Source organism: Eptatretus burgeri, chromosome 18 (assembly GCF_056783735.1).
Source record: "Eptatretus burgeri isolate ZD-2024b chromosome 18, Ebu_testis_v1, whole genome shotgun sequence".
In the NCBI taxonomy this organism is placed as follows: Eukaryota; Metazoa; Chordata; class Myxini; order Myxiniformes; family Myxinidae; genus Eptatretus; species Eptatretus burgeri.
In genome coordinates this window covers 21,710,444-21,723,406 of record NC_140978.1, presented here as the reverse complement: position 1 = coordinate 21,723,406, position 12,963 = coordinate 21,710,444, and the positions used below count along the sequence as shown (strand labels likewise).

The 12,963-nt window shown below is 43.5% G+C and overlaps 1 protein-coding gene across 2 annotated transcripts in view; it reads right to left on the bottom strand.

Annotated features, from left to right (window-relative positions):
- The window catches only part of LOC147008714 (SRSF protein kinase 3-like), a 126,815-nt gene that overhangs the window by 77,885 nt on the left and 35,967 nt on the right, over positions 1–12,963 (bottom strand). For both annotated transcript variants that reach the window (XM_085863919.1, XM_085863920.1), the window contains exon 4: positions 136–254. In XM_085863919.1, the coding sequence (XP_085720045.1) occupies positions 136–254 (119 nt within the window). The remainder of the gene's footprint in view (positions 1–135; positions 255–12,963) is intronic.

The window sequence follows — 12,963 nt, the reverse complement described above, 5'->3', positions numbered from 1 at the left end:
ATTACAAATTCTTACTCGAACCTGAACGGCGCAAAAGCAAGTACGTTTACACCCCTCATATTCTATACCTCTCAGCTATGCTGTAAACCCTCATGTGATCCTCCCAGTCGATAAATCCCATTAAAGTAATCTCACCTTTGCAGTAATCCAAGGGATCCTCGTGATCTTCTTCATCAGATGGCAAGTCAGGGGGTAGAGCAAAAAGGTGTGGTCGTGGTTCAATTTGAACTGCATGTGAACAAGGAAGGCCAGATCTGTGAAAAAAGTAAATGTGATTGTTATTTTGTTCTACTTTGAAGTTACAACACTCTTCTAATTTATCCAAAAACCCAGTGGACATTGGGAGGAATATTAAGGTGGTAGCTCAGCATATAACTTCATTGAAGTTGTAAGTATTGTGCCATACTGCCATTTAAGGCAGTTAAAGGGAAACTAAACTCAAACTTTTAAATCGTGAACGACGAGATCCAATTTGCTTTTGAATTTTGACCACGTCCTAAGAGTTCAAGCGTGCCATCAGACAAGAATTGCAACTTTATGAAATCCCCAGCAATCTTAATGAAGGTAAATGCACCGTCTGACAGGATGGTGCAGAGATACATTAGCGCACTTATGTTCCGATGAGCTGTCTAGTTTTGGTCCGATTCCCGACACGACTGTAAACTGTTGCAGGCAGAGCGGTGTGTCACAAAGTGAACAACCCCTTGGATGGACATCAAGCTGGGTGTCCCATCTGCTATAATTATTTGGTCGACGTTAAATATCCCATGGTGCTCTTCATGAAGAGTAAGAGAGCTATCGCCGGCACCCTGTACAAATTACAAATCCTTGTCACCTTCAGTCGACTGTCAGTCCTGGCCAACTGGTTCGTGAAAAGCTTGGAGCAAAACTTTCCTCCAGCTGACTCCATAATAAGGTGGGAATAATAGGGAACGTTAAAAAAGTAGTTATCGTCGGATTTGTTTTTATGAAGGTCGCAGGGCAGGAGAGGGAAGGGGCATATACAGTGTAGTGCATATTGGGGAAGGGGAAGAGGGAACAGGTAAAGAAAATTCAGCCATATTTACACAATTGATTCATACAGGATGTCCAGGTACAATAAAGACATACAAGCCATTTGTTCACAAAATCATTTAACACATTTGAAGTCTCTTCAGATGTCCAATTAGAATGCTGCAAATCAACAACAGCCAAAATAATATGGTGGATCAACCCAAGATTCTGGCAGCAAAGGAGACCTCAAATTCTCGCGATGGGTTTCATCTATCAATCACTTCAGATCATGTTGAGCGTATTCCACATCTCTAATGCTATCCTCCTCTTCTTGTTGCTCATGTTCCCACATCACTAAATCATATCATGTACAACCCTTCACTGGACTTTCCTCCCTGAGCTATCTGTCCGTTCCATTTGAAATGGTGAGAATCATATATTCTTCCCTGCTTTACCAGGAAGACCCTTGATTTCTATGTCTTGGAAGTTATTATTTCTATTTCTCGATAGAGTTGCTGCAATAGCTGGCTCACATCTCCCCACAGACTGCTGCAACACAGTCACGGCATCACTAAAATATAAGTGGCAAACACACTACTCGTATCCAAAAACAATGGAAATTCCTGGCCAGCACCACCTTCAACTGCTGCTCTGTCCTCCTTTATAACCTAATCAAGCTCCATCAACATCCATCAACACAAGGAACAACTCAGGAGGAAGTCGCACAACCAACAGGGATCCTCTTTGTCACCTATAGCCAACTTATGCATGTTACAGTCATGTATGTACAAACTCCTGCATGAGCCTTAAGCTGGGCCACAACTGAGCGATCAGTTGCGCAACCAAACCACTCTCAAAATTATGCAACTTAAATTGCATGCAACTGCTTTGTCTGTATCAGCTAGTTGTTGCGCAACAAGATTTCCCTTTTCAGAAGGGTGTGGTACATTCTTTTCTGCCAATTGGGATAATCCTGCTGATAGTTTCTAATTTTAGTCCACAATGATTGACTAATTACCAATGAAGAGCTAGCCGTTGTAGCTGTCTCATCTGGTCGTTTTGGAATGCGAGGTGAAGTGAAGTGAAGCCACATCATTGCTGACGATTTGCCATTTATCTTCAATGAAATCTCCTGCAATAACTCGGCTAAATGTTTGATGCTTCTTCACCATAGGAGGTTTAGTAGTGCAATCGGCATTGCAACAACCAACCGTAGTTCACAACCCAGCTAGCACACCAAAGCTGGCCTGGAATTGGCCCAATCATGTACCAACACCAGACTCGGTGGTGTAATGGTTGGAGTGTCTGTTCTGAGTCTGGGAGGTCAGTGGTTCAAACCCTGACCAAGCCATACCGAATTTTTTTTTTAAATGGTATGTGCTGTTTCCTTGCTTGACATTCAGCATTTGAAAGGATAAGAGCACGTATAATCCCCATAGGTTGGCATTAATGGGGAGGAGGAAATTCCTCCTTTGGAAATGCCCCCATTGAGTGCGGTGAGGAAGGTGGTGCCATTGTTGTGGTGTCGCTGGTACCTCGTGTGTCCGAGGAAGTGACGGCACTTCCACAAAGCTCAGCGACTGTGTTTGTCTCATCTACAGTTCTGTGTTATGTCTTGTGTATTTGTCTGCATGTCAATGTGTGTGGCAGCTACACCACTAGCCTGAGATCCTGTAAATAAATTTAACCCCCCCCCCCAAAAAAACAACAACAACTGCTGACCAAATGCCAGTTCAAAGCTTAATGCTGGTGGCTTTCAGGGAAATGCGCACAATACGTCGCAGCAAATCATTCAGCACATCACAAAAAACTAGAGCCTGTCTCTACCGAAAGCAAGCAGTTGTGCAACTGCTCACAACTGGTTGCAAAAACGTAAACATTCAAGTGATTCAGTTGCATACATAGAGAACATTTCATATGCATCCTGTGGATGCTGGTTGCATCATTTTCTGGAAATGCAGCTGTGCCACTGATGCAATGGCTCCTGTTCCCAGTAATCTGGTACTCAATTTGCTGACCTCAGAAGGATGACAGGCTGAGTCAACCCACATGGTGTTATCTAACGGCACAACAGGGCTTAAAACTCAAGTCCCTAAGATCTTAAGTCAACCACCTTGACCATTAAGCCAACACCAGACTTGTTACATATGATACAACCAAATTGTGTGACTTGATCGTTCAGGTGTGGGACCGGCTTTGGACGTGCACATGATGATAAAAACGAGTTTTCAAACGAAAGAATAAAAGTTACGTCTGGAAAAAAAAGAAATAATACTATGAGCTGTTTAGCTCATAAAGCCTGCACAATGGTCGTTTGTCCGTGCTCTATTCTTTTTAAATACTGAGCATCAAAGAAGGAAGCAAGCACGTACCATTTTTAAAGTCTATTGAATGAACTCAACCAGGTTTCGAATTGCAGACCACCCCAGACACAGACCCTGGACATAGACCCCAGACACAGACCCCCGATACCTTAACCATTACACCCACAAATTTGGCTGAAAGGAAACAGAAGATGAAAAATGAAGAGCAATATGAGGGGAAGAGTGAGATGATGGAGTCGATATTAAATGATATTAGATAGATGTTGATAAAAAATAAAGACAGGCAAAAGGAGCGATCAGCATGTGTTATCCTAGTGGTATGTGCCACATGGAAGTGACAAATGGATGAAATTCCTCACTCCTTTCATGAGCAGCCAACATGAGCATGCTGACTAAACGCCATTCTCGATTTGCAGCATAAACTATCAGAGCCCTTAACTGTATACAACGTATTGGAAAATGTGTGCAGGAGCAAGTCATGCTCGCTGTAATTCACGTCGACCGCCATTGTGTCACCATCAGGCTCTGAGAATGCCAAGCTCCACAGGAACGAATGGAGATTTTCCAAAGCTGCCAGTTCAGTTGACAGTATCTTCAACAGCATGAAGCAGTCAAATCTGAACTACATTGCACCCTTCAAATTGCTTCCTTCGTTTTTACATTCCTCACCTCGTCACTCATTACTCCTAACTTCCTTTTAGCAACTGTCTTTACATCAAGAGTGATGTTCAACTTGTGTTGCTGATGATCCATATTAAAATGTATTTTTACACAAATTCCTATTGTCACACATTACGGTAAGTATAGGGTGGCTACAATGTCTTGTCACCCCTTGTAAAGATTGACATTTCCTTTCTCTGCAGATTGTTAATTCGGTTCCATTTTTCGGATTGAGTGAACGTTACCATGGGTGATGCAAGCAATTACACCATTAAAGAACAGATTGTTGTCAGTGTCTGTGTTGCCAGTGCTCCGGAAAATGCCTCAGAGAACATAGCACAAAATTATTCTGTGCGATGACAATGATGGAGCACAAACGGATTCACTGGACTTTTAAGGCTTGTGTCATATGCTGTAAAATGTGTAACTATAACGAGAATTGCTTTGCACGTCCCCTACCAGTCCAAGAGAATACACGTCCCCTACCAGTCCAAATGTAATGTTCTTATCCTTTTATTTGGGTGGTGTATTATGTTGCGTTCGGTGCTGAAAATAATAAAAATAAACAGATGTACATACATGAAGCAAAACATGCGTAGGGCTTATGTGCATATGTAATATTATTGTGGGCCGGGTATCGGCGACGAGCACGACCGCAAGTTGGAGCAGCAGAGTCGACTCCACCAACACCCGGAATTCAGATTGTTACCCTCGGATAACTCCGAAGGTACGGGTCCCTTACAGGACCGTGAATCGTCAATAATTCAACCACGTGGTACAGGGTTATTTACCAAACTTCAAAATACCTAGAGGCCTACGTGGAGAGCTACCGAGGAATTCACACCCTTGAAGGACTTTGAGCGGGACAAGCCGTTTCCGTGCTCGACCCGTGCGCAACCTGAGCGGATGGTTACCGAGGTCCCGTCGGTCCAAATGCACAACTACAGCAGCGACAGCCTTTTTAATTACCCAACATGCATCGTGCTAAACCAATGAAGGAAAGGACTAGGACGAGCTGAAATATTCAACAATAGGGATATTTATTAACAGTAATCAGGGGAACGAGGAAAGCACGTAAGGGTAGAGTTATCACGACTAAGCAATGCAAGTATGTACAAGGCACTTATACATTTCCTACTTATAGACTGGGCCCACAGACACACACATGCACACACAAAAGAAACGGATCCAAATGGTCTTTATTTGGCTCTCCAGCCGCGGAGGATAGTTTGGGTGGGAGTCAGGATGGCTGGCTACCTGGCCGCGAGTGCGCGGCTGGACGTCCACCCCTTCCCGGAGCTCCGGTCACCAAAAGATGGACCAGGGCAGCCAGATGCAGACCAGCGCCGAGAGATGCGATCCGAGAACCAGACCAGCGCCAGCAAGATGCGATCCGAGAACCAGACCAGCGCCAGCGAGATGCAATCAGAGAACCAGACCAGTGTCGAGACGCGATCAGAGAACCAGACCATGCGCTCGAGCTGACGGAGCACAATTATTTGTTCTCCTTTCTTTTGTCGTCCCTCTCGGGCACGGTCCACTCATGGGTGGCCTGCTCTCATTGGGCGGACCGCATGTCCTGGCTCCGCCTTCTTGCAAAGGACCGCCGGCTCTGATCTGCTCATCACCCATTGGCCGCAAAATGACGCATTCTCTCATTTGGCGCCAGGCCAGAATGAAACGCTTCGTGAGCGTGCGAACAGCGCGAACAATTCCTCGAGCCGTGTTGTTGGCGTTGTTGATGTAAAAATCCTAGCTATAAAATAATCCGTAGCACACATGTAATTCCCATTAGACAGAAGGGGATGGATTCTAACTGTACACATACTTATCGACATAACTAAACTTGGGACTTGAATGTTGAGTGCGCATACTTTCCAGATTCGCAGCAATATATCCATCCATCCATCCATCAGGGCCAGAATCTGTGCAGAGCGTTGGTGCTGCTGAAGCAGTCTGCTTGGCTATTGGGCACAATCCGAGATGGGTCATCACTCCGACACAGGATACCAGCAAGCTGGCATTCATTTTGCTGACTTCAGAAGGATGATGGGCAGTCAACCCCACCTGGTATTAATATAATATATCGTGGATATATTATATACCTGGGATCATTCCGATTGCAATGGGCTTGGATTAACACGCAAGCCTGAAGTCTGCTGATCTGTGCCGTTTCATCAAATGTTGAGGCATGATTTTATTTTGGGTGGAGTCAGGCCAGCTGTCCAGCCAATGGGTGTAAAGCAGCAGGGTGGAGTGAGGGTAGCTGAACACTGACCCACGTATACTGAAACGCAAAAGAAACATGGTACGACCTTTTAAACCTTCAAATATCAACAATAACACTGCGTGTAGTAAATGTGTGAACTTATTTGTGGACAATAGTGTCCTCACTGTCAGACAAAACGGTCACGGATGGTCACTTGAACATTCAATGGTCACTTCATAGCACAGCTGTTGAACGGCCGTTTTGACTGTCAGTGATTAGCCAAGGGGTACGGGATGATTTTAATGAGCTGCACGTGATGTCTTGATATTGGCATAAAAAGGCCAGTGCAAAATGGGCATTTCAATCAACATGCCACGATTGTCAAGGGATCAACGGCAGCGTGCCTTGGGCATACTGCAAGGCGGATTGAGCTACCGTGTGGTGGCACGTCGCCTTGGCTGTTCACACCAGACGATATCGGCCCTGGTGGACAGAGACACCCTCCACAACTCTGCAGATGACAGACCTCGATCAGAGAGGCCAAGAGTCACCATTGCAAGGCAGGACAGGCAGATGGTCCTAAGTCAGATGGCTTCAGACATTGAGGACTGAGTGGGACAGAATCCAGCAGCAATCCATCCAAAGACTGGTAGGCAGTATGTGCCGACGATGCACTGCCTGTATCCAAAACAATAGTGGCCACACACGCCATTGAAAGGGGACTGACATTGCACCCTGTGCTGTTCTGTACTGCAGAACAAACTTATGAGATGGTGTATCTTGGTGAAAAACTTGACATGTCATCAATAAAATGCCAATGTTTTATAAACCATTTTTTTATTTTAAAAAAAAGGTGTTTCATATGGTTTATAAACCATATAAACCAAAATGCCAATAAAATGCCAATGCCAACAATTAGCAATTGTTGGTTTGTTTTATTTTGAACTTACAATTTTATTACACTTCAAACAAGTGGTAAGTTTATTTTTCATTTCAGTATATATATGATATTTTATAAGTCCAAAAAGGCATAACTCTGTAAAAAATTGACGAAATGCCCTGAAACTCGAATTTTTTCTGTAACTTATCATAATAAAGCGATGTACCAAGTTTCGGGTAAAATATGTTCAAAGGTATTGGAAAAAAGCCTTAAAAACCAAAGGTGGGATGGACGGATGGACAGCAAATCAATAGTCCCCTCCGGTGAAACTGGTAGGGGAGTAATAAATTAGAAGAGTACTGCAAATGTATGTGGTATAACTTTTAGAACTCTTCAAAGTTGTCAGCTAACATGATATAAGGCAATGTCAATTTTTACAAGGGGTGACAGGACATTGTGGCCACCCTGCACTTTAATAAAATCGTCCCCTTTCGGTTTCACCAGAGGGGACTTTAGTAATTTGTTCAGAGCATCGGTGATAGCTCGCCTGCTCTTCGCTCAGGACACCGTGGGATCTTTGTTGTACACCAGATAATGCCTGCAGACTGGACACCCAGTTTAACATCCATCAGAGGGACGGCACTCACATTGATGCCTCACACTCCCTGAGAAACACCAGGATGACAGTTTATAGATGAGTTGACATTCATATTCCCAGGCTAGACAGCTCAGCGGTGAGTGTGCATAACTCTTGGCTACCCTGTCAGTCTTGTGCCTCATATCGAGCAACATTTGGTGCAAAGTGTTGGTGTCAGTGGAACCATATTAGAAGAGGAATTAGAAAGCATCTGAATGCAAAGCCCTTCCATGTCCGCTCAGTATTCAAACGTCTTGTTCCGAATGCTAAACATGACGAAACCAGAGACCCCCCCCCAATTTTTTTTTTTGATGATTTTAGGTGACCTTGACCTTTTGACCTCAAAAGCAATCGGCTTCAGAGACCCAATACGCAAACCCTGTTCAAATTTCAAGTCAATCCGTTGAAAATTGACGATTTTATGCGACTGACCTTTTAATTAAAAAACAAAAAAAACAATCGGTTTATAGCTTTTGATTGGTGAACCAATTAATTGAAGCAATATGCAAATGCTTAAAATTTCACGTCAATTGGATGAAAATTGACAGTTTTATGTGATGCTGACCTTTGACCTTTTGACCTTTGAACCAAATCATTAATTTGCCTTCTCCATATTTTCATAAATAAAGCTTTGTTGAAAATTTGATGACTCAGTTTGTTTTTGGACGTCGGTATTAGAAACACACAGAAGTGATTGCAAAACACCGAGGCGAATAAGCCTACATGGCGAGAGGTATTCCCTTATTCTCCCCACACCTTAGGTAATATGTATAGTGCAGCATGGAGCATCGAATTCAAATCCATGGACAGGGAGTTCTTTACTGATGAGGCTAGCCAGCTGTTGGTTCTTCCTTACAATAAATGATACAGCCCATTGTTGGATTCATGTCCATGTATAAATTGCAATTTCACAATCTCATTGGTACACGCTTGTGCAATTCTTGTGAACAAATCAGCTATGCTCATTTAAAATTCAGGTAAATAAGCCTTCAATCACAGCAGGTGAATGCTGTGATACGAAAACCTCGTGTTTTCTGGATAATGGCTTGTTTGATCATCGACTGGAAAATTGTAAAACAAATTAAGACATCTCTTCTGCTCGGGAATGATAGCATCTTGAGAAATGTTGACATCGTTACTTTTCCAGGACAAGTGCTTCTTCCTATGGTTGGTCCAACATTGTTCAAATAATCATTCAACTCATATATATATATATATATATATATATATATATATATATATATATATATATATATATATATATATATATATATATGTATATATATATGTATATGTATATATATATATATATATATATATATATATATATATATATATATATATATATATATATTTATATACAGCTTCCCAATCCTTAAAGCAATGTTGATACCAAACAGGGCTACAAGGTATACAGGTGGTAGGTAAGGCAAGGTGTCAACCACCTTGATAACAGTGCAGATACCAGCAGGCATGAGCTGCTATATAATGAAAAGCTCGTTAATTCCGTCAGGCTGTCATGATGGTCTTGAGCGATGCACACTCGTTTCTTATCCGTCCAGCCTGTGTTTGAATCTCGGTCCAGCTCCAAACGATCATCCTGGTGTCTCGCAGGCATCATCAATGTGTGTGTGGCATCTCTCGGATAGACGTTAAACTGGGAGTCCTCTCTGCCAGCATTTGTTGGTGGACGTTCAAGATCCCCGGTGTTCTTCACCAACCTCAGTGGTGTAATGGTTATTAGAGAGTTCGCTTTGAGTCTGGGAGGTCAGTGGTTTGAACCCTGGACAAGTCAACATTAGGAAGGATAGAGAATGGACAATCGACCAGAGGTTGATAATAATAGCGTCAGCTTTGATGGGCCAAATGGCCTTCTGCATCAAAGTTCCTTCTCAAGGAACATATTATATACTAGTGGGGCATGCTGCTTACACATTGTAAGTAATAATGAACTGTGATTCCCCCATTGTCTCAGGTTGCTTACCTGCATTTATTTTTTTTCATTTTTTTTTCATTTATTTATTTTCATTTTCAGACACTTTTCGACGGCTCTGTGATTTTTCCCAGTGTATGGGCTTCAATTCTTCGACCGGCATGCAAAATTTCAGCTTTCTACATCACCAAGAAGGTACTGAACGTTAATATCAGTGAGTGGGTCAGTGAGTGAGTGGTTAGAATGAGCTTTATATATTAAATACATTTTCTAAGAGTTGGTGAACTATCACCGGCACCCTGAACAACTTACAAATTCCTGCTCTATCCTACACGGGGCAATGCATCAGCCGCATTGCCACCCCCCACCCGCCACCCTCCCAAACCCTACCACCACCCCACATCCCCATACTCCCAGCAAATCATGCTACCCCCAGCCATGTGCTGCATAGAGGAAAGAACAAGAAGGGATCTCTTTGCACCATTCCTCCTTCAAAGCAAGTGCAGGGTTAGTGTGAGATTGTTCAGTTGACTGATCTCAGATGGCATTTCAAGACCTCCCGCAGTGGATAATTTGGACTTAGGTTACACGACATTATCAAGGGCACTGTATTATCAAAGGTTGCACAATATTACCAAACGTATGTGGACAATAAGGCAATACATAGGCTTATTAATTCACAACCATTTATTCTCTTTCTAATATAGTTCCACTCTAACCACACTTTGTTCCAATGTTGCGAGATATTGTTATTTTTATTTTTTGGTGAGGCTCGTATGAGAGCGAACAAACACACATATAACAAGGGTTGCAGGATAAAAGAGGGAAGGATGTGGTTAGAGGAGGGCGGGGAGGGAAGGAAAAAACTGTGGAACAGAGATATTAGGAGATCTGTGGAAGGAAGAGGGATGAGGATGGGAACACAGAGTAATCAAGATGGACACGACAGGGACTTTCAGGAAGGAAAGCAGGGAATTTGAAGAGGTTGGGTTTGGGGTGGATTAGCGGGAATAGAAAAGATCATGGTTTTGGATGGGGGAAGATAATAGATAGTGGTGAACAGCTGTTTTGAAGACCTGGAGGGAAGAGTGAGATTGAAGAGAGTGTGGGAGTTTGTTCCAAAGGTGGGGAAAAAGAGGAAGGAAAGAGTGAAGGTGAGCAGTGATTCTTAATTTTGGTAATTTTCCCAGAAGGAGGTTGCTGACGGACGTTGAGCGCGCTGTGGAAATATGGGGGGGGGAGGGGACATATCTTAGACAGAGCAGGGGGGTGAGGCCAGAGAGGAGATGGAATAAGACAGAAAGACCACCGACCTGCGTGCGGTCAGAGAGTGAGACAGACCAAAAGACTTAGCTTCTTCACGGGAGATACAAATGATCCTAAATGTTTTGGATCCTACAACGTGAAGCCAAGAAAGGTGAGAGACCGGAGCACCAGCCCAGAGGGGAGAGCAGTACTGCATCACACTGTGGATGAAAGCTTTGGATGTGGTCAGGAGCTCAGGAGTACCAAGGAAGGACTTTGCACGATGGAGGATGTTCAGTTGGCAATTGCCTTTGGATGCCAGCTTGGAAATATGGCTTTCCTAGGAAAGATCATGGCAGATGGTGAGACTCAGAAGCTTGAATGAAAGGACTTCTACAAGAGGATTGTTGAGAAAGTAGATGGGCGAATTTTCCAGATGCTCCTTTCAGAGACATAATGAGAATGTGAGATTTGTTAGGGAAAGATATGAAGCACATCCATTCCAAATCTATTGGGACCATACTCTGTGCAGAGTGTCAGTGCTGCCAAAGCAGTCTCTTGGGCTATTGGGCACAATTCTGGACAGGTCACCACTCCGATGCAGGATACTCGAATGGCTCAATCACCCAAGCAAGCTGGTACTCTATTTGCCCACCTCAGAAGGATTTTCAGCTGAGTCAACCCCACCTGCTATTAATTAACCGAGAAGCAGGATTTGAACTCAGGACCCTAAGATCCCAAACCCACCACCCTAATCATTAAGCCAACACTAGGCAATGAGACTCGTGACTGGCAGGATAGTCGGGAGGTATGCACAGTGACTTCTGAGCAGTCTAGTCTGGGTTTGAATCCTGACCTCACTTTAAACCATCATCATGGTGTTTCTCAGGCAGGGTGATTCATCAATGTGCATGGCTTTATCTCAGTTGGATGTTAAGCTGCGCATCCATTCTACAGGCATTATCTGGTGTACATTAAAGACCCCATGGTGTCCTTCATAAAGAGAAGGTGAGCTAACACCGATGCCCTGAAAAAAAGTTCAAATTCCTGCTCTAACCTACAGGAGACACTGCGTCAGCGGCATAGCCTCTCCTCCACCCCCGCCCCCACCCCCTAGCGAATAATGCTACCCTCAGCCACATACTGCAAAATAAATAACAAGAAGGCACGACATGACACCAATCCTCCTTCAAAGCAAGTGTCGGTTTAGTGTTGGATTGTTCAGTTAACTGGTCTCAGGTGGCATTCCAAGACCTCTTAGAGTGGTTCAATTGGACTAAAGTTAGGGCTTTAGGCTGGCCATTGAATATTATCAACTTTAATGTCCTCAAAAAATATTTCCAAACAGAAAAAGCAGGATGGCAACATGTATTGCAATACTGGAAGACATATGGGCTCTTGCCATAGTATTGCATCAAAGCTGGTCATGCAGCACTGTCCAAAATGTCACACCGTTTATAAAACATGTGCTTCTTTGAATTGTGGGGGGAAAAATGTGAACGCATTCTTCTTCTTTCATATGCAGCACATGGATGTGGGTTGCATGCTTTGCTAGGGGTGCAGCTGGACTTAAAAATATATATATTTTTTATATTTCTCTAACAAGAGGTGGCTCATGGAAGAGCAAGGTTAAATTGACAATGGGGTTACGGGGCACAACCAGCAAGGGAATAAATTAACAGGGAAGGAGGAGATAGAAAGGGAGGAAACAATGAAATCATCAAGTAAAAGGGTTGAGTTCGGAAGGGTGAACGTGGGTAATAAAGATCATGGGTCAGGATGGTGGATGACACGAGGTGGTGGTGTACTACATGCTTGAAGCCCTGGAGCAAAGAATGGAAAATAATGGCGTTTGGAAGGAACAAAGAAGTGAGTTGTACAGTCAGCCTCGATTTAGGAAATTTAACAAGGAGAGGGTTACTAGCATGACGTGTGGATCCTTGGGTTGTTGGGAAGGGTTGGAGGACTGAGCGAGTGAGCAATATCAGAGAAAAGATCCATCTGAGGGACGGCACACACATTCATGAATCACCCTGCCTGCAAAACAATGGGAAAACAATTTATAGCTGGATCGGGAATCAA